The 22,585-nt window shown below is 46.0% G+C and overlaps 1 protein-coding gene across 1 annotated transcript in view; it reads right to left on the bottom strand.

Moving 5' to 3' along the window:
- thsd7aa (thrombospondin, type I, domain containing 7Aa) overlaps positions 1 to 22,585 on the bottom strand; it is a 151,535-nt gene that overhangs the window by 24,620 nt on the left and 104,330 nt on the right. Inside the window, exons 7-13 of the mRNA XM_030120128.1 lie at positions 17,571 to 17,765; positions 11,299 to 11,539; positions 9,788 to 9,903; positions 8,167 to 8,299; positions 7,011 to 7,114; positions 4,320 to 4,514; positions 3,386 to 3,652 (exon numbers count right to left, since the gene is read on the bottom strand). Of these exons, the coding sequence (XP_029975988.1) occupies positions 3,386 to 3,652; positions 4,320 to 4,514; positions 7,011 to 7,114; positions 8,167 to 8,299; positions 9,788 to 9,903; positions 11,299 to 11,539; positions 17,571 to 17,765 (1,251 nt within the window). The remainder of the gene's footprint in view (positions 1 to 3,385; positions 3,653 to 4,319; positions 4,515 to 7,010; positions 7,115 to 8,166; positions 8,300 to 9,787; positions 9,904 to 11,298; positions 11,540 to 17,570; positions 17,766 to 22,585) is intronic.

The following is a 22,585-nucleotide window of genomic DNA, read 5'->3' as shown; positions in this document are numbered from 1 at the left end:
ATGTTTTCCTTCTTTGTTTTTAGATAATCGACACGTTTTGTGGCAACAGAGGAATTTAATTTTGATGGAAAGTCCTGAAAACAGTTATGTGCATCTGGCTGAATGTGTGTCGGTAACTTCAGGGGAAAGATTGTTCTTCTCCAAACAGCTTCATTTCGTCTCTGATCAGCCTGGAACGAGTGTTTTTGGTAATATTGTTGCCAGTAATTCAAAATGAGTCGATGTTTCAAAAGAAAATAGGAACATTTCTTACACTCAACATCTCAAACTGGTTGATGAGACGGGCGAATCGCTGGCTCCTGCTTGATTTATGTTTTAATAAACTTATCCTGCCCCTGCTGCCATCCAGGAACCTTCAAGCAGGAAACAGCCGTCCCTGTTCTGTGCTCAGACTGACGATCCTGCTGCGGCCATAAAGAAGCCGAGGCTCCGTTTCAGGAGGAAGATCTGATCGTCTTCTTCACAGGAAGCGAGCGGCGGCGGCAGCAGCTCATTACGGCTCCAGCTGGCCGCCATCAAACGGCCCGGCGGTGGGCGGAAAGCTTTGAGTGGAGCTTCTCAATGAGCAAACCGACGCGCTCGCTCCCCCGAGCGCTTTCATGTCTCCTGTTCCTCCCGCAGACGACGGCGGCGCTCTGATTCTCCACTCCCGGCTGTCTCTGAGCGTCGACCAGCCAGCGAACTCAGACCCGAGCTGCAGCAGCAGCCTCACATTTCCTCACATTTCCCCGATTGATTACCGAGTTTACTCTGGCGCTTTGATGCAAACGGAGAGGAGCGGGGAGCTCGCCGGATTAGGACCATCCTGGGAGGACGAGGAGCTGTTTCATCTGGTTGGAGAGTTGGTTTACTTAATGCCGTTCTTCTGTGAAGCAAACCTCCAGCGAGATCAGAACGAACACAAAGAAGAACCACAGTGGTCTCCGGAGTCGGGTTGTAAAATATGTCCTCATGCAAAGTTAACATGTCTGCATATATACAGCTGATGATTACAACCTCCTGCCTGATTCGATGTGAGTCCTCTGAGACCAGTTCAAATAAATATAGACAAAGAATTTTCTGGAAGCCTGAGGAGCCGCTACAGAGAAGCTGTAGAGCCGGGTTCTGCGACCTTCATGGCCAAAAGAGCCATCTTATGTGACTGTCCACCAAGTCAAGACGGTCTGCAGCCGCAAAGCACATTTAACCTTTAAAAAAAACAGGCTAAACTGCAATTCATAAAGTTCCATATGTAGTTTTGATGCACAAACAAAAACTTTATCTTATGCATTTATGAAATTTAAACTACAGTCCGGAATAGTAAACATTTTATTACATTCAACTTATTTTTGTACCTGATTTCAGCAGTTTCTCTTGTCCTTTCAAGCTTTTCTTGTTGACAAATCTTGAAATTTTAGCTGTTTTAACCATTCAGCCTCTTTATAAACAGATTTACTTACTTTTTCCCAACCATATTTAATTTTTTTCTTTTAGCAGTTTGGGAAATTTCACATTTTTTAAGCCCTTCTATCATTTTTTACCCATATTTCTTGTAATTTTAGCTATTTTCCCAACTTTATGTGAACCTTTTTTTGAATCTCTTTGGAACCAAGAGTGATAAACCACTCTGAATAGTACCGCGCTGTGTCACTAGAATAAAGATCGGTTCAGCTTTTATTCAGGTTCTGTCTGATTCAAGCTTCATGGAGCCGGTGTCTACAGCCGCCCGGTTCACACCAACGCTGAGTCCGCTCCATCGTTTAGGTTGATGGCGTTTTGTTGTCTGTGTGTGTGTGTGTGTGTGTGTGTGTGTGTGTGTGTGTGTGTGTGTGTGTAGTTTCATCACAGAAGCAACCAACAGCGCCACCTCCTGTCCTCTCACCACATGGTTTTCGGTGTTTCTGTCGTTGCCGTGTCAACGTGAAACTGGTCAGAAACAATATGAAGCACATAGAAACGAGAAAAGAGAAGGGCGGCTCCCGGTGCAGAGATGAGCGGAGATCCAGCTGTTTCAGCAGCTGTGCAGCTCTGCAGTCTTGCCTTCAGCCTGATATGCAGTCGTTTGTGTGTACACACACCCTGCAGCTATCGTCAGTTCTGACAAACCCTGCCTGAGAACCGACACCTTGATCTGAATCCTGCATCTGATTCCACTCCAGCAACGCCTCAGCTGCTGAATCACGCTGCATTCTGGGGAATTTGAGACCAACACAACACGTCTCTGAGGCGTTGCTGAATATTTCTGGCTATAACTTTCTTCTCCCCGGCTCCTGAGGGCCAGTGGTTTTCTGGAAAAGCTTCATTTACAGCTTTATTATCAGCACTGCTTTCAATGGCCAGGAATCAAAATCTGCACTTTTCTGCAACTCCAAACTCAGACGTCATCCCCGAAAAGTGTCAATGGGGTCGGTGCATCGTCTGTCCTACCACCCTCAACAGGTACTAACCACTTCCAGACCAACTAAAATCTCTTATCCAATCATCTAACATCTTGATTTCCCCCTCAAGTCGTTTCCTTCACTAACTTTTCCCTGTTTAAAGAGAAACATCTGAACATCACAGCCAGGACCGTGAATCCAGGGTCCATTCAGTCCAGCTCTGTCTCAAATGGGGAAGTGAAAATGTAGCAGAGAAACTTTATAAGCTGATCAGTTTCTGTTTCCGATCTGATGAGATGAGGAGTGTTTGCCTGTCTTTAGGGGTCGAATCAGGCTTTCATGTCAGCTGAGGCCGGTTCAGACAGGATTCTGAGACGTCCTCCCTTTCTCACTTTTGATTTCAACCTAAAAAATAAAGTATCTATCTCTATCTGACACCGTGTAAAAGGGTTTTGATCGAGATCCTGGTCTTTGAAAAGAGACGAACGTTTCCTGAGGGGTTTCAGGACCGTTTCCTCTTTTTTCTTACAACACAATGTCTGACTGTCATTTCCAGATAAGCATCTGAGCCAGAGCGGCGCCTGAAGCTTTCCAGAAACAAGGCCTTCACTACTCAGAAACAGTCCATACAGAGTATGGAGAGGAATCTATTGTCACAAACACAAGGTTTCACACCTGTCTCACATGCCGGATGGGTTCTGACTCCATCAGCCAGCTCTGTCAGGGAGAGAGTGCAGAGGCACCAGGTTCAGTACATGGATCGTTTCCTCCACTCCGTCACATGTTTCTGCCTAAAGCGTCACATCTTCACTAGGTAGGTTCAGTTAGAGCGGAGAGCGGCACACAAGGACGTAAAAGCAAGTGACACTAGACGTGAAGCCACAAAAAAAAAAAAAAAAAAGACTCCAGCAGGAACATTTCATCATTGAATTTATCCCAAATATGTTTAGAATTTCAGATAAACGTCTTGGACCCAAACAGGGCGACGTGCCGGAGGGTTCAGGGGGGCGGAGGGCGTCCGGGCTCACCGTGGCTGTTGCAGCGCGACGTCTCCACGATGCGGTTGTCCTGGTTGTAGCACACCATGGCCTGGTAGCGGTAGCCCTGTCCGCACTCCTTGACGTCGCCCTGCACCTTCATGCCCAGCTGGCCCTCCAGGCGGCCGCCCTCGGGCAGGACGCAGTCCGACCAGTTGCCGACCGGCTGGGCGTTGTACTTGTTGCACGGACAGTACTGGGTCTCGCTCAGCGGGTACACCTGGGTGTTCTTACACTGGTCACGCTTCTTACTCTTCCCTGTGAGGAAAACAAACAACAACATCAACAGAAGAGGACATTATCAGCCAGAAGAAGGTGAAAGGCATAACCCTAACCCTGACCCCAAACCCTGACCCTGACCCGGACACTGAATACAGAAAAGCTGTCTGAATTTAAGGCTCAGCTTCAGATTTCAGTCCTCAAATGTTCTGAAATTGCTTTGAGTTGACACAGTTCATCACTTCCAGCTGGGGGTTGTGGGGGGAATTCACATGGAAGTCTTATATAACCTCTAAAATCTAACAACTCAACATGAAAATCCTGAATATGGTTCAGTAGAAATACATCTTCTGGCTATTTTCACATATTCGGTCAATATTCTGACATTTGTCAGAACTGGACAGATGTAAGGACAGAGATCTCATCAATGACAGGAATTACTGGTGTAGTAATACTGTAAATTTGTTGTAATTTTCCTTCTTCACTGACAAAACACGATGGATTTTCTGATAAAAATGCAATAACAAAGAAATGGTTGGAGAAAGAGATCCTAAATGTCACAAATAATTCAGAAAGTATACATCATGAAACCACTCTGGGAAAAAGTGAACGGTGAAATGGAAAACTAATTTGAACATCTGGGTCAGCCGGGTCGGGGCTGTGGTCAGCGTCAGCAGCGGACGGAGCCGATCGGCGCGCCACCCACCCACGAGCATCCTCTTGCGGGTGCGGACTCCCACGCAGTCGGCCGAGCAGGAGGAGAACTTGGACCAGGCGCTGAGCTGGCAGTCCTCCTGGCAGGGCAGCTGGCAGGGCTGGGTGAGCGGCGGCATGGGGCTGGCGAACCTCAGACACGCCTCCACGTCCGCCTGGCCGCCGTCCTGCTTCCGGCACGACACCGCTGCGGGACGCAAGCAGCGGGTAGAGTTAAAACCCAGAGACATCAGCAGAGCGGGACGGGGAACGACGACCACGTCTACAGCTGAACTCCAACATCCTGAACTGGAATCCTGAGAGTCGTAACGATCCGTCCAACATCCTGCCTGGCAGGAGAACAGCTCCAGAGCAGAGGAGGTGAGGAGAGACTGGTTTATGATGGTTCATGACACACAATTCAGAAATCCTGACAATTTGCTTCAATCTTCACAGCCAGGGTGACCGCAATGAGAAGAGCCAAAGAGGACGTCCTGCTGCAAAAATCACCCGAAGACACTCCACAAAGCAGCTTCACGAGTCAAATATCTGATCAAAACATCACGGAGAACATTTTCTCTGAGGTAAAGATAATGAATACCTCACAACATGCTTCAGTGAAAAGAAAAAGAGAGCCCGACCGATACCGAGAATCACACTTCTCTCATATAAAAAACATGAATAATGCATTAAATTCTTCAACAAAATGAAAAACAGAGGTAGTCTAATTTCTATTTTGTTTGGAAACAAAAGAAAAAGAAGGTTCACCCATTCCTGTTTTATTTGAGTTCATGTAAAAATATGAATAACAGCTCAAAATTAAAGAAAAAGAAAATGAGAAGCAGCAGATACTGCTCTCCAGTAAAGTGAAATGACCTCAGTTATACTTTGTACTTCTTTGTTTCTGTTATTTCATCAACACCCATGATCAGTCCTGTATCGTCGTCTGTTTTGTCTTAACTGTGTGACTCTGTGAGAGTCAAACACACTCCTCCGTCTTCCTGATGTCCTGAAATACAGTCTCCTGAGTTCTACATCCTGACGGTGCTACGATATAAACGGTCTGCAGAACAAGTGGAGCAAAACCCAGAGCTTTTAGTGAGTATTAGAAAATATCTCTGAAGGTACTTTACGGCCAACAAGGGAAAAATGCCCGATCTAAAGAGGATACAGATTAAATAAATTGAGCATTTTCACATCTTCAGCTCAGACCTTCCAGTGAAGATGATGCATAAAATACAGAAACTCTGTCTTTAATCCGCATTAAAGCTTCAGATGAGACAGAATAATGTTGGGCTAATAATGAGCGAATGTCACAGACAGTTACAGTAGTTTCATTGAAACAGTTTTACAGGCCTCAGAGATTAAAATAGGAGGTATTTTCTGGAGCGTACGTTTGGAGCGAATGACCCCGGTGCTGAGCGGACAGGTGGATCCAGCGTTACTGACGGCTCCGTAACGCTGGACTCACCTGTCCGCTCAGCGTCGGCCTCACAGCTCTACGCTCCGTCCACACACAGGAAAACACCTGGCGGAAACGCTGCAGAGCTCTGCAGGCCGTATCGAGTGGACTGTAAAAGGCTTGTATTGAATTGTCAGAGCAGCGCGGAGTGTCCTGTTACAGGTAATGGCTCGTAATGACGGCAGGCTGCAGGAGATGAAGGAGCAGGATGCTCCTCATCGGAATCAGATAATGCAGTGGATAGGAGACTTCAACGCGAGAGTGTGAGAGCGCGCACAGATAACAAGTCCAGCTGCAGTCCACCTCAGGACTCAGCTTGTGGGAAAAATGCCAGTTTTACACTTTAAAATACAGCTTTTTGTTCTCCGTGATGGTTTCATATTATAGAGCCGGAAGAAGTTTCCTCACCGTAAACTGAAAAGCTTGAACAAATATTGAAGAAGTCCACAAACAACTCCACCGATTGATATAATAACTCGTAATCTGACCCCCGTTACACATAACTTGATCCTGTGGTTTACATAATCAGACAACATTTACCCATTAATTCACAAAACTGCTGTAATTCATTCATCCTACCCCCCAAATAATTAAATACAGCAAATGAAATCTTGTACATTCTAATGTAAAATTAATATCATGGAATTATGCAATTTATCCAATAATATAAAATATTCATTGAAACTAATTGATACAACTTATGAGTAATAAGACTGTCCGTTAAATGATCATATGCACACTGTAAGTGAAACATAAAACTAAATATGCCTAATCGATAACACTGGCTTAACTTCTGAACAACTGAGTTTTCTTCATAAATGTTCTGATTATCTGCATCTTGACTGATGATTTTAGAGGAGCTGTTAATGGCTTGAACTCATAGAAAACATGATTATGTTATGATTGTCTTCATCTATTCATGGAAAACGAGAACATGGGTGAGCGATTCTGGGTCAAAGCTTCTCTTAGTGGGGTTTGCATGTTCTACATGTGCCTGCATGGGTTTTCTGGAGCCGTTCCAAAGTCTTCCCTGACGAAGATGTTGTTTTTTGACCTTTCACACCTTGGTTAGCCTTTTTAAAATACATCTTAAAAACCAAATTTAAAGGAAAAAAGGTGAACTCTCGGACTTTCTGTTATCTCCACCAACGTTGTGCAGTCGAGTCTGTAGAAACGAACACAGTTCTGCCCAAACGGGCCTGTTTCAGGCAATATGACAGTTTCACGGCTGCTCATTCTCACCTCGAACCTGAAGCCCTGGACCGCAGGTCTCCTGAGCTCCTGGACTGTCCTGCCGGACCGACCACGGGACCAGCTGACACCGCCGCCACTTGTGAGTTTTCCACCTGTCGGACATGAAGGAGGAAGTCCAGTTCTCACTGCTGATCGGGACGCCTGCTCAGGATTGTGGTTTCACGGGGTTTGGTCCTGATCTCGGCCTCTGTCTGTTCTGATCTCCACCCTGACCTGGATTGTGAACCGACCGTCTGGTTTGATCATTTGCTCTCTTCAGTCTTATTTCCGAACACTTCACCGTGGATAACTCGCATCCTGTTGCTTCAACCTTTCCCGTCCTCATTTGGTGTTTTTCAGCCTTTATGACTCTTTTCTTGTCATTGTTATTTCTATCAGTCAATGAATCAGGGTTTAAAGGTTTAAATGTACTTGAAAATGTGCAAACCTTGGCGCAACATCAGAACTGATGAAAAACTGGTATTTTGTGGGTAATACACATGTGACCAGCAAAATGGCTCAACAGCGCCATCTGCAAAACTTTAGAAACTTATGTAACACTCCAAGGTAAACAAAAATCTCTCACACCCATAACAGAAACTCAACAGGAAGTCCACCATTTTCAAAAATATGACAGATTTTTGACAGCTTTGACCCAAATTTACAAATTTTCCCAACTTGGAAGTTTCGGCCTGGATGTCTTTGAACAAATCCTGCCTTTCTGACTTCCTGTGAGAATCACATTTTATGAAAGCTAAGTCTGAGAGTCATGTCCTGATTGGGTGAGGGGGGCAAAAAATCACATTTAGCATAATACACAACAACAATCTTGAAACAAACTGTAATGCTAACAGAAAATAAACACTGAAATAGTTTAGACATCTACTGTATCCGTAAAATAAAATCTGCAGCCATTCTGGGCCTGAGCAGGTTTACTAACCCAGAAAGTGACATTGAGCCAGTTTACTGTTCATGTCTGCACAAAAACCTCCACAAACCCAGAAGTTTGCAGTTTGATTGTGTGAGCTAAATGAAGACGTAAATCCGATACGCTGATGACACCACGCTACGCCTGTCAGTGTTACCTTAGCTGTCTGTTCGCTGCGGGGTGTAAAAGTGAGTGTGTGTATTTCCGAAGCGACCCTGTCGTTCCGTTGGGTGTTACCTGAAGCCTTTACAGACAGACGGAGCCTCACACTCTCGCTCCTGGTTCAAGACCTCGGGACAGTCCTGGCCCCCGTTGGCGGGGAACTGAATGACGGTACGCTTCCTGTACTGCTTCTTCTTATTATTTCCACCTAAGAGAAGAAAGAAAACGTCATTTTTAAACACATCAAGTCAGGAAACATTAAGAGGAAGCAGAAAGAAGAGGTTGTTGATGTTTGAAATATGAATGATTGTGATAAATTCTTCCAGCCATTGAAGAAGATTTCCTCTTTGAAATGCTAAATCAGTCTATTGAACCACAACCGCAATCAAAATGATACTGTGGTCAAATTACAGCCCCACTTTGCGTCCGGCGAGCCCGGCCAGCCTTCTCTCCGTCTCTCACAGTCTGTTTGCTCCCACTCTGCTGGAAGTGACGCTTCAAGTTGCAGGCTAATGCAATTACACCAGGTCTGGAAAGGCTTCCCCATTAACGAGGCGGCGGTGTCGAATACACAGCCAGAGGTGGAGATTGGCTTTACAGGAAGTCTCGGTCTATATCGGGACGATCACATCAGAAGCTGGAGGATGGTTTACTGAGGATTGTTGTTATTTACAGGGTGCTGTGGAGCTCCAGCCTCAGGAATGGACACCGCTGTGGGTGTGGAGACGAGGGGAGGGGGGAGGAGGAGGGTTTCTTATGCAAATGACTTCAATTATTTTTGTTTGTGTGGTAAAAAACAGAAAGATGATGGGATGGAATCAGCAACAATGTGGTTATGATGGATTATCCGCTCTTCCATCAGAGGAGCTGAAAACAGGGAGCTGCACAAAGACGCAGCATAATGGAGTGATTAAAGGATTTGTTCTGCTTGTAGAGTCATGTTGCTTCTGGATTATTTGTTTGGCACAGAATCTGTGACAACGAGAATCGACACCAGTTCCAGCTGATTATTTCAGCAGAGATGGAAACTTCTGCCACAGTGACGACGGCCACCTCTCTCATCACACCGCAGACCAGACCAGACTGGACTCAGCAGGTTCTCTGGCAGAGAGGGCGGCCCACTAATGAAGAACATAGCCAATAATGGCCAGAAGAGAGGTGCGCGTTATGGAGCATAAATGTGTTTGATCTGTGTTTTTACGAAAGTCTGTAGATATGATTAAAATGTGCTAATTTCACTTAAATTCCACAAACTTTTGGCTCAAATGAAGATAAATACCTTTAGTTTCTTGTATGTATTTACTTTTGTCTTTTTGGTTGAGAGGGGTTGTCTTTCATGACAATGTCTCTTTCCACTTGATTGAACATAAATCCACTGAAAAAGTACATCTCAGCAAGATGAAAGGACTTGATTTAACTTATAGGCAGATTTTTTTCACTTATTTCAAGCTTACTACTCTAACCTCTTGGCTAAGAGTGATTTTTCAGCATAAAACCATTTTGCCCTGCTCAGGGAACGGGGTAAGATGGGATTGCACCGTCGACGTTGGCTGTAGAAAAGGACACACTCCTTAAAAAAAGCACATTTTAGTTTCCTGTCTTTTCATGGATTCTCATGGAGTTTCATGGAGTGTGTCTTTTCAAACACACACACACACACACACACACACACACACGCACACACACACACAGGTACCTGGCTGGCAGGTGGACGGACAGGCGCTCCAGTCGCTGTACGGCGTCACGATGCAGTCTCTCTTGCACGGCAGCAGGCAGGGCCGGACGGTGTCCGGGCGGAGGCTCTCCGGACATCTGGAACAACAGCAGAGGCCACACTGTTGTCAGAACATCTTTATTTTTAGCATCTAAAGCTATTTATCTCCTGGTATTTTTTTCCCCACATTTTAAAGCCTCACTTTGAGTCTCATCAGTATAATTTATTGAGGCCAAACCGAACATTTCATCTCTTGTAAAGGCAACACAGTCGAAAATAAATTAATCAAATGCAAGGAGAGCTCAAACTGTCACTACAAAGAGGCAGATGATTTGTTTAACAGAAAGAATTCCTGACAAATAAATTCCCCTTGTCCCCTGTCGTGAAATGTCTTCCTTAAAAAGATTAAAAGTCGTGTCTCTGTGTGAAGTCAGTTCACATTAAAGCTCGGCTTAGAATTCAAATAGCAGACGACTAATTAATATTTTGTGCGAAAAGGAAAGAAAGAGCTCCAGAACAAACAAACGGACGTGCCTAAATTAGCAAACATTTTCAGCTTGAGGTGGAGTTAGTTCACATATACCGACTTCCCGCTCAATCAACATTCTGATACGTGTTTGATTGGAGCGATCGTTGGAATATATTTCCTCCTGCCACATCCCGGACACAGCCGGCCGTCCCCTCCACTGATGTGCCAGCGAGTCCCGAGGCAGCGGACTCCCTGCTCAGCATGGAGCAGTAGATTTAGGGGGAAGCGCAGGAATAAAAAGTGAGATTAATTTCCATACGCAGCGTGGGGGCTGGTGGGTTTTCTTTCTTTTTTTTTGCCTGTGCAGCGCTGCTCTGCTCGCCAGAATAATGCTCCCGTTCTGTTGAATAAATAAATAGATAATTCATGTTCCCAGCAGATGCCTCCAGGGAGGAAAGAGAGAGAGAGAGAGAGAGAGAGAGAGGGAGAGAGAGAGAGAGGGAGAGAGATCCAGCTGCTCACCGGCTCACACCTCCACCCGACCCCGGGAACGACACACTAACCGGGAGCCTAAACGGCTAAACGTGCCGTGTGCAAACAACGTCTGCCGTCCAAACAAAGGCCGGCGCTCGCCTCGGCTAATGACTGGATTAGCTAGTGCGGAGACGCCGTTAATTAGGTTAGCTAACGTTAGTAAGAGAGCAGAAACCCAGTCAATAATGCAGTGGATAGAAGGTTTACATCTGCATGCTAATCAATACTGTTATTTATACAGGGAAGCTCAATCGGATCGGAGGCTGATATTAGAGACGCTTGATTGATCGGTTATCCGCAAATGCACCAGATCACCTCTTTGATTGTTTTTACATCCCTGTTTTCAGCCTTCTGTAAGCAGACGAAGAGCAGCCACGCTGTACGCAGCGTTAGCAATCCAGCTAGCTAACTGGGATGCTAGCGGCAGTCATAGCGCCACGTACTCATCAAAACTCAACTTCCAAGTCAAAGGAATTGCTGGGAAGCTTACTTTTTGGGAGGAACCTGGCCCACGTTGACGCGGACGCAGATGACTTTGCGGGTCTGCATCCCCACCGAGCACGAGGCGTCGTCTCCGCGCGCTCGGCCGGCGGACGTGTTGCCGGACGGGATGGAGGAGTCCTCGATGCACTGCCCCCACGCGCCGGTCTGCCAGTGGTACACGGTGCAGGGGTGGTCGTTGCAGCTCCTCACCTCCTGCAGAGCGCTGATGTTGGGACACTGGATTCCACCTGTGGAGCAGCGGGAAGCAGAGTCAACAATCTGACATGGGATTGAGGGTTCTGAAAGATGATTTAAATACGGTGCGCCTTTTGCCGGGATCTGTCCTCCTTTTGTGTTTCAGGGATATCCATTGAAGTTTTCCAACAAACCATCAAACAGTGGTACATCCAGCCTTGAAGGAATTTGAAGCCACTGGGATCGAGGAGTCAAACATCTTCCAGCGTACAAGAACAAGTCAAGTTGACAGGATTGAAGTGCACGGTGGATGGAAATATCCTGCGTAGCGACTGTTCATCTTGCACCTCTTCTGTTTCTCGGTTGACGTTGGGGAAGCATGCTGTGATACCAGCAGATTAAAGACCAACTAGACAGGAAGTTTGAGATCCAGGAATTGAACAGAAATGGAAAAGCGGACTGGATGTCACACTGATTGAAGATTCACCTTGGTTTGTCTAACCTTGAGCCCAAAACGGTCCTGTTTGACTAAAATAAAAACATCAGTCCATCTTCTGAGCAGTTCATCCTCTCAGGTTCACCACCAACTTCCCCTCAGTCCGCCAAAAGACACGCTTCGGATCGCTTGCTTAAATTTACTACTTTAAAGTAAAAGTAGAACAATCAGAGTTGAATAAAAGTGTGACTATTATACAACAGTGATGCAACATGAGGCAAGACAATGCAATGTGGGACCCGATTAGAGGAGACGAAATGCCATCAGACGAGACGTGAGGCAGCGCGGTAATCCAAAATAACACATCACGACGCAGCGCTTCTCTGTGGTTCCGCCTGAAATGAAACAACATGGAAAAGGTCACGGAACTGGACCGAAACGTCCCGCAGCGATGATATTAAGAACTACTGAGCGCAGTGAGAATGAAACTGAGTCCAGCTGAAGAGAATCCTTCAAACCACGTCTCAAGACGACTGCTCATCACTGGCTGAATGCTGGATGTTTTCCACCTGACAGACTGTTGGGATCAATAGGCCAAGAACAGCTCTCAGCTCATTCAGAATGACTCAATCTAATGTTTTCTTCACTTCAGAGCGCTGAGATTTCTACTGAGTCACAGAGAGGTGAAGAAAACCTTCCTTTAACAATATGAGACTCATATTCTCACATTCTCGCCTAAGAATCAGCTCCAAGTCAAACTAATGGTGCTCAGGAGGGATGAGGGTTTGTTCATGTGCGTTATCCTGTTCACTGTCTGCTTTGTTAAATAGAAACATTATGGATACATTTAAAGTAACCTTTGACCTTTGTGGAGCCTGCTGCTTCCTGAAGATAAACAGCATAATGCTGAGAGAAGATCCAAAGCAGTGAAATTCAACACAAATCAAAACTCCAGCTGCTCGGCCACTGGCTGAACATCACCGTACTGATAGACAGACTTACGTCGATGACGTTAAAGTCTCTGTTTAAAATCTGTTCTTCCAAACTGCATCAGTGCTGCTTCAAGAAGAGCGCCGTCATCATTCTAATAAAAGGCTTCAGCGTGCTGCAGGGACAGCTCTCTCGGCGGGATTCCATGAAGTCCAAACACAGATCTGACTGTTTAATTTGAGAAGAGCAAAGTGAGCTGTGGCTGAGAACTCAGAACACCTGCTGTCCTCTGGGACTGTACCGAGCAGAAGGAAGAACTGGACGGAAAGTGAAAAATACACAGCTTGACTGGACCAGGAAAAGACAGGCGGCTTCAGAAAACCACAGTCATACCAATGCTAAAAGTAACATCTGATTGAAATGTGGAGAAAAGCTGACGACAGACAGGCGACCCATAAAATAAAGTAAATCTCAATTCCTTAAAATATAAACTGAGCTCTACCCCGACTCTGACACCAGGAGGCTGTGCTCTGCAGCAGTATGGATTTACTGTCTCCTGATGGGTTTGTGCTACAAATTAGCTTTGATTCTCTCATGGCGAGCTGAATCCAATCATGAAAACCAAAGAGACCGAAGCGCTCAGCCGTCTGGAGGACAGCCTGAGACGAGGACACCCGGGAGCCACAGCGCCGAAACCGCAAGTCAGCAGCTCCACCACCAGAGGAGAGGTTAGCTTTCTGTTACACATTCGCCACAAGGCGAAATAAACATGTTTTAGCCAAATAAACTAAAGAAAAAAACAATGTAGTACTGAAAGTAGCAGCCAAACTTAGCAATCAGACATTTCTTCCATTTGGCCATTTTAGCCACTTTTGAGAGGTTTTAACCTTTTTTCCTGCCATTTTCAGATTTTTGGGGGAAATGGTCACGATTCTAGCAGTTTATTCTTCATCTCAAAGTTTTATCCATTTTAGCAGCATCATTCCTTTCCAGCTACTGCAGACATTATGGCTGTTTCAGACGTCAGGCTATCGCTTTTAACTATTTTTTAAACTGTAGTGAAAAGAAGTGACCAGGTGGCATAAAATGATGCCACACAAGATTTTATCATTTGATAGTCCACAGTGCAACAAAAGAAATATGTTCATTTCGACTTAATGTTTAGTGGCTATTGACAAAAACATATACGTTTTCAAAAATCTGAATTTGAACGAATCTGCACAAAAGCCTAAGTTTCAGAGCTGGTGGGGTTGTGGGCATCTTGTCAGGCATCACACTGACACCCCCCCACCCCCGACACGACAAGGCCGACTCCTGACGCTCCGATCAGGAAGCAGAGCTCCGTGTTTCAGCGCGATGCCGGATGTCCTTCACAGCCTCATTAATAAAAGGTGTTATTGAATTTCATCCAGGACACACATTCATCAGCCTCCGGCTCATTAGCACCCCGAAGGGCGCGCACTTACGGCTGCACGCTCTAATTAAATAGGTGACTGATAAATATTTAAGCGCTAACAATTACGCTCTGCGTGTGCCTGATAAATCCACATGTCAGTCGACTGAGAAGGAGCCGCTTCCCCGTCGACACGGCGGCAGCTTCCTGTCTTGCTGGTGTTGTGATAATCTTCCTCCGTCAGTTTTTCTTGACCTGAATGATTAGCCTTCACCAGCATCGGTGGTCAAAGAGCTTAAACAGCTAAAGCTTCATTAGCCGCTGTAATCGCAGACTTGATTGGGCGGTGAGAACTTCCGACACCAAGTCCGCTTCTCTCGTGTCTCGGCTAGTTCTGCCTGAAGATCTGACATCCTCCCCGTCAGGGTTTCAAATGTTGAACAAAGTCTGGGAGACAGCATGTCTGCAGTGATGCTAACGCTACGCTGATAGCTTTCAGTGAACAAGCTTGCTGCAGTCCGTATTTCATTTCCATGTTTAAGCATGGCTTCAGTCTCTGTAACTGAATAAAAAGCAGAACATTTTGTCTGAATAACTTCCACATTTTTCTGTCATGATTTGGACCATCCTGAACCTCTTTAGCATTAGCTTGAACATGTGAGGTATTCTGATTGGATGCTAACTAGCTAAGTCACTCCTCCTCTTGCTGTCTGTTCAGATCCGTCTTCTGGGTCATGACTGAAAGATCTAGTCGGGTTGTGATTACTGAATCACTCTTTAGTTGATTTAGATCCTGAATGATGAACTCAAGCCAAACTTTTGTTGACAAACTCCATTGATTAGCATTGATCGTACAAGAGCACAGCTAGCAGCAGGAGAGGCCGCTCGCCATACTGCCTGACAGCGGAGACGGATCTGTTTACAGTGTTTGCGTCTCCTTACTCCAGCATCGAAGCCGACGGTGTTGTGAATGTGCCAGAGACAGCCGGAACCAAACCGTGGTCCACAAGTCAGGAAACAAGAGCTGTTGAGCCGACGATGGAGGAAGGAAAAAAAAAAGATCAGATTCAGATCTGCTGCCAAGCCGGACGACGACCATCTGCGCAGCGTAGCATTTTCACTCATAACAAGGTTTGGAGGAGTTCTCACAGTGGGATCGGCAGCTCGGAGGTTCAACCTGAACGCACCGGCTTCACTGTGCCTGGAGTTCAGGGAGTCTTCATACTCACTTCCTTTATTTCGATTTGGTTCCAGAAAATGAGCTTCACTTACACAGCAAGCTGTAACTTCATCTATTTTGCACATTTGTACACATTCAGAGGAGCTCCCCGAGGTCTTTGTTCCAGGATGAAGAGGAGGAAGAACACACAGCTTCAGAAGAGAACATACAGTCCAGCAGTGACCTTAGCTCTAAATCAATATCTCACAGATAGGACGGAGGGCTGTTCCCACACATGGAGCACCTCGTCAAGGTCACACCGACCTTGACATTTGGCCATCCAAATCTAATCAGTGCTTCAGTAAGAGCAAACCTCCACCCACAAATATGTCTTCTACAGCCGCCTTTTCTGAGTATCAGAGACTTCGGCTGATCCCTGCTGAACATCACAGTCGTGGACAGAACAACGCCCAGAAGAAGTTGAAACCAGAGAGAGATAGAGTTCAGTGAGCCACGGTGAACCTCCATAACATGCGAGTGCAGTAAAAAAACACTCCAAGTGGACAAAACCTTTCCTTCCTTTCAAAGCAGCGTTTGTCAGGTGTGTCAAACATCCAGCCTGCAGGTCAGAACCAGGCCTATAACCAGGTGTCCACAGTGCAAACCACTACAACACCGTGACGTCCCACCAGAGAACATGTGGAGCAAATATGGAGAAGTTTCTTCATTTCTTCAAGAGAAATTCCCTCAAGGACCCCTGACAGCAGAGGGGTCCCGATCATGGCTATTGGTCCAGCTCTACATGTTCTGCACCTGACTGTGTTCACCTCTGAGCCTTAATACCGTCATGAACAGAGTATCTTCTCAGATGACCGAAAATAACACAAGACAGCAAGTGTGTTTTCTGCTGAGCACCCTTGTCCAAAGTATGGACCCCGGTTCCTGGAGGAAAGTTAGATAATCAAGAGTCTCAATTGAACTGAGGGCGTTTTCACAGCAGGTTGGTCTGATCCACACCAATGTTCACTTCAGGGACTTTCTGGAAAAGTCCGCTCCGTATGGTCATGTCTGAAGGCTCCCGGGAACTCTGATCCAGATCACACCAGTGAACTCTGGTCTCTTTGAAAGTGTTGGTCTCACCTTTGGTCTCAACCTTTCAGAAGAGGTCAGACAAGCAGCGGTGAGAAGAGCAGATTGATGACAGAGGGTCAGAAGACGACGTGTCGTGGTTGCTCGTGGCTAGCCACTAGCTGCTAGTTGGCGACTGGGGACGGACTTCCCACCGTAACAGGTCAGAGTAAACTTGAGTTCAGGTTTAAAGCCGCCGAATCAGAAGCAGTCCAGGACTCGGAGTGAACAGTCTTTTCAAACTGAAGGAATATCTTCAAGATGTTCAGATTAGATTTGCTCGTCTTCAGCCTGATCCTTTACCATAAAATAATTCCTCTGGCTTTAGTGGCAGCTGGGCACGAGCTGAAAGAACGCTATCAAAGAATGGGCCGTTTGTGCTCGTATCGCCTCTAAAAGAACAGTCGTGTTTTTATTCAACAGGAGCGAGTGAAGGAGGAGCGATTTTGACCTTGGGAAACGGGACAAAGCCTGCAGTCTGCAGCACTTCCATCAGAGTGAAGGCATTAAAACGGGACGCTGCACAGATGTTTAACATCTACACGCCAGCCACTCACGAGGGATTCCAAACACTGATTGCTAAGGAGCACTGGGGGCCACCTAGAGAGCAGGAGACGCTTCTACTGGACGACTGAAGGCACAGGGAATCTGCTGGGTCAGCAGACCGACAGGAAGCCATCATATCACCACATTCCTATTAGCCGCTAGCTAAACACATGGAGACTACGCACTAGCTCAGCACAACGCATCAATCTCCGCTCTAAGAACATGGAGTGTGGATGTACCGAAGATCGGACGGACCAGAGGCAGCAGAGCGGGACCTTGAAGAGAAGGAAAGGCGGTTTGGCTTGATGGCGACGGCACATTGTCCAGAACAGTGAATTAGAAGTTCTGGGACGCCTTACCCTGCATCACAGTGATCCAAGCCACAACCTTAGCCGTCGCTGCCGAGGAACACACAGAATTATTTATAACGGTAGAAACGGCGGAGGAGCCGCGCCGCCGGGATCAGACCGCCGCCGATCTACCGACGCTCACCTTCCCCGGCGTTGTAGGCCAGGATGGACCGGGCCCGGGTCTGCCGGCCCTCGGTGTTCTTCCCGGAGCAGGTGTGGGAGCAGAGGGTCCAGGGCGTCCAGGGGCTCAGGGCGCAGTCTTTGGGGCAGGGCACCTCGCAGATGGCGGGCATGGGCAGGATGGCGTCCCGGCAGAGCTGCCTCTCCACGTATTCGCCTGCACGGACACAAACAGAGCCGGAGTCAGCGATCTGAGTGAAGCTAGCGTCCAGAATGGCTTCTTCACTTTCTGGTTGTTGTTTATTTTTTTATCTCGACCAGCGGTGTTCAACCTGCGGCTCCGGAGCTGCTTTCACAGTACGGATTAGAAACAATCATCTGTTCTCATTTTTACTTAATTTACAGTCAAAACTGACTTTCTGAAACGGTTCGATTTCCTGGATAAAAACAACTAATGAAGGTAAAACAGCTCAGTCAGCCAGAGCGCTGAGCTTTGAGAGGAAGGAAACAGGAAGTGAGGAAACAAAAAAAGAAAAAGGAAAAATTTAAAAGAAAAAAAAATTAGCATCATACAATTGACTAATAACTGAAAAAATGAAATAATTATAATCTATGAAATAATTAAATTACATATTCAAAAGTTACATTTGGAGTAAAACTTGTTACCTGTTTGAATAAAGTTTGGGTGAAAAAAACAAAAACCAAAACTGATCGATACAGAGAATGTTAAACTTCTGTCTTCTGTCCTCATTAGATTTTAAATCAGAGGTTTACGAGCATTTTGACTTCACCAAGCTGGAAAATGGAAATGGTGAGAAAATAAAGAACAAGACTAAAAATATCAGTTCAAAATACAATTGTCCTTTGATTGTTTATTAAAGGCCTTTTCCTCATGTGACATTTGTTTTAAAATTCAGTTTAATTATTTGATTTGTGTAAAAACAAAATACATGTAAGTTCTTCTTTAACAAAGAACATTAAATCTGCCTCAGCTGTTGCCTTACAGTCAGTCACCTCAGGAATAAAGAGCAGTTTATTGTGAAAGAGGAGTGAAAAACAAAAGATAAGAAAATAGATCCTATCATAAAATTCATATGTTGTGAGTGCTGAGTGAAGCTTTAAATCCCTACATATACTATACACACTGTGTATTAGTACTCAAGCAATATTGATGCTATAAAAGAAACTTCGGTGGAATAGTTTAAAAAAACAGACATGTTCTTACTTCTACCTGAGGCTCCGGGAGAGCGGCAGGTTTTCAGTGTATTCGTGTGGAGTAACGACTCCATTACCGCCTCCAGAGGGCAGCGAGTCAAGCAGGTGGGAGCTAATGACGGCCGCTAATGACGGCGGAGATAACAGGCGCGAGCCGCCTCCTCTGCGCTGCTCGTGACTCTGCACGATCCCTGCTGTCTTCATGTTTCACCGCAGCGCAGCGCAGACGTACAGAATCAGGAGAGTCTCCTGCTCAAACGGCACGCAAACATCTACAAATCTGTGCACTCGGGCCGACCGGAGCCCGACTGAACATCACAGGGAAACAGTTTCCTGCAGCTTTTCCCATGCAAACGCAGCGTGCACGTCCAAAAAGCAAGTGACGAGTCACAAGAGTGCAGAGTGTTTGCACACTTCTTAAACAGCTGTAATGTATAAATCATATAGTTTAGAGGCGCAAGAATAAAATTCATGTTTAATACATGACGGTCCTTAACAGGACATAAATACTACATCAGAGCCTCTCTGACCGATCAGATCATAGGAGGAAAGATGAAATATAGAGACTAAAGGAATTATTTAAAAAGCACAGATCAGGATATTATCTGTACTGAATCAATGGGTAAGATGTTAAAGGACACTCTGATCATTGAGAATAAAGCATGGACGTTACATATCTCATGTTAATGTTCTTTTTTTTTTTTTCTATTTAACGATTGAATCAAGTATCAAAAGTCCCACATTACACTTTTTCAACTGTTTCACACACTTGTCCAACAACATTGTATTCCAAATGTATTTCCTGAAATCAGCCTCGGTCCTGAACTGCAGCCAGTCGAAAAGTCCCTGCAGTGGGTTCTGCTGAGAACAGGGTGTTTCTGTGTGTGTGTGTGTGTGTGTGTGTGTGTGTGTGTCCACCACCACCGCAGGCAGAAGAGTTTCCCGGTGTTTCAGATGAACTGGTCACCCTGTTACCTGGTGACTGTTGTGTAGAAATGATCCCTCTGGCGAGTGTTTCAGAAAGGCGGTGACTCGGGGTTTTTACATCGTCTTTAATTTTAAAACAGGGGCTGCAGCTCCCTCAGACCCAGCCACATTTCACTACACTTCATCGATAAATAAAAGCAACATTTTCCACTGAACGGTGTTCAGCGTATAAACCGACTCTGCTTGGAAGAAGACGGAGACACAAAACATTCAGCATTTTCCTTGTGAAACTCCACATTTCACTGTTGTTTGCAGCCAAGACCGGAGGTTCTATTTTTCTCTTTAATGATGTGTAAAAAGTTTTCCATCTGCAAACACACCGTGGAACAGACTGGTCAGGCTCAGGGTTGCCAGATCTGACTCACTGTTTCCAGTCCAAACAACGTAAAACCCACCCGACTCGATACACAACTCTTATTCGCATGATGAAAAAAAGACAATAAGCTCACAGCTGCACCAAACAGATGAAGACAAAAGGCAGCAGGAACAGGCTCCAAACAAACAGCAGTCAGACAACAGCCGACAGACTGATCCTCAACCTCTGGATCATTGCTACTGCTAAAGAGTTCTCCAATGCTAACATGAAACAGCAGCAACAAAACATCTGAATCCAGATTACTGGAGTTAAATGATTTCTTTCAATCTGGCAACACTGGTCAAACGTCACGTCCACTGACATGTCAATGCAGGAAAAGTGTTTCCATTACACTTTAGCTAAATGCTTCTTTATGGACGCGCCGGAAAAACCTCCGCATGAGAGCGTAGAAACTCTTTAGTGACATCTGGGAGGTTTTCAAAATGCAGGTTTTTCCAACACCAGATTTTTATTTCAATATGGAGATTTTGTACATTTCTCGAGGCAATGGAAACACAGCTTTTGTTCTGGAAGACATTAAAGGTGTAAATCTGACCCCCTGATTCCACATCCTCCATGTCTGGTCCGACCGCCGCAGCAAATACGTTGCTATTTTAATGACTGTAGCTGATTGCTCCGCCCCACCCTGCCCCTCCCCGCCCCGCCTCGCTCCGCCCCGCCTCGCCCCGCCTAGCCCCGCCTCGCCCCGCCCCGCCCCGCCCCGCCCCGCCTCGCCCCGCCCCGCCCCGCCCCGCCCCGCCCCGCCAGTCCAAAAAAAGAGCCAAGGTCTATTTTTCTCACCCAGTCCGGTCCGTCCAGGTCTCCGTACGCATAAATGTCCACAGTTCAGATGCACCAAACAGAAAAGAGAACTCCCAACAACCTCCGGCTTTATACAAAATAAAATCATTTTGTCTTTATTAAAAACTTTAAACGGTTTAAAGACGTTTTATTTGTCCTCACATTAATTTTCAGATATATCACAAATAGACATACTGATTAAAATATACACTTTAAAATGCGGTACAAACAAAAATTAAAACACACTATCAAGTTTTATATGACAAACTTCTGTTCTGCCTGTAATCAAGCTACAGTCGAACGTTTCTGAATGTTTACACAGCTGCATATATGGCCTGTTTGTAGGATATTGTCCATACATTTTGTGTTTTCTACAAAATAGATATTCAGGACCATGTATGCATTTTATTCTGAATGGCCTGAATTGTGCGTGCGCTTCTCTGCTTCTCCGGCCGGGCGGAACAGAGGCGCACTGGAGCAATGCATTTTTTGAAAAAACGGAAGTGAACGGAGCGGGGCTGAACGGAGCCAACACGGAGGATGTGGAATTAATTCCTCTGTCAGACATCGAGGCCTGAAACACTTCTTCATCTGACTGAGTTTTCCTCATAGAACAACATGCAGCACAGAACTCAATACGAATCGTTTGGACTTGAAAAGCAACATGGATGAAGGATAGATCCAAGCTTTCCTCTCCGTACGATGCGTCCTCCTGAAAGAATGTTCAGAAATGGTCCGATCAGGGCTGGGCGACATGGCGTTTTAGCAATATCTTGATATTTTCAGGCTCATGCAGAGATTCACATCAGTATGATGATTATATCTCTACTTTAAAACATTCTTGTTCATCCTGGGTTAATATTTGCTAATTTTTTATTTTCGTTCAGTTTCAAACACTCTTCTTTTTGTAGTTGATGGATTTTCAAACAACGATACACATCACGCACTGCTTCCTTTCATACTTTGAAAAACACTGCTTCTTGTTCAACACTTTCCTTCCTGAACCCAAACCTCCGCCAGACGACGGATCGCTTGCTCGTCTCGTCTTCCTCCGGTTCCGGCTCGCCCTCTGCTAAAGCACAGCTCTGGAGATGCGCTATAAAGGACAGTTGGTAAGTAAGAAGAGCTGGAGAATACGAGCAGCTGTGTGACAGAATTCACTGGAATAATCAGGACAGAAGCAGGAACAAGAGGTGCAGGCGGCGCCGCGGTCTCTGGAGGTCATGCTGCATTAGAGGGCTTTTCAAGGACTAGTTTTGGGAAGGAATGGGTGCCGGGTTGCTGATGTGTTCCGTATCGATCAAGCCGTCCTCGCCCTGTTGCCCCGCCCCCCTGCAGCCCGTTCCATCCCAGCTCGCCTTTTCACCGAAGCGCCATATCTGCAAAAAATCTCATTGTGACGGACCGAATGACTGGCAGGCGGCGAGGCGAGCCGGGACGCCGCGGGGGGAAACACGGATCTATTTTCATCAGGAGGAGACAATGAGGGATCAATACGAGGCCGGCGGAGAGCAGCTGGGGGGCGCCGCCGCGGAGGCGTGGGGGTGGAACGGCGCCGGCGCCGACGGACGGAAACCTGACAGGGGAATGGACGACTTCCACATGAGGAGGAAGTGGCTGGAAGTGTTTCATGACCTCGTCCGTCTGCATGCTGTTCGCACGGCAATGAAGCCACGACG

Source organism: Salarias fasciatus, chromosome 22 (assembly GCF_902148845.1).
Source record: "Salarias fasciatus chromosome 22, fSalaFa1.1, whole genome shotgun sequence".
Classification (NCBI taxonomy): domain Eukaryota; kingdom Metazoa; phylum Chordata; class Actinopteri; order Blenniiformes; family Blenniidae; genus Salarias; species Salarias fasciatus.
The sequence above is the reverse complement of the archived record's forward strand: the minus strand, read 5'-3'. Positions and strand labels throughout refer to the sequence as shown.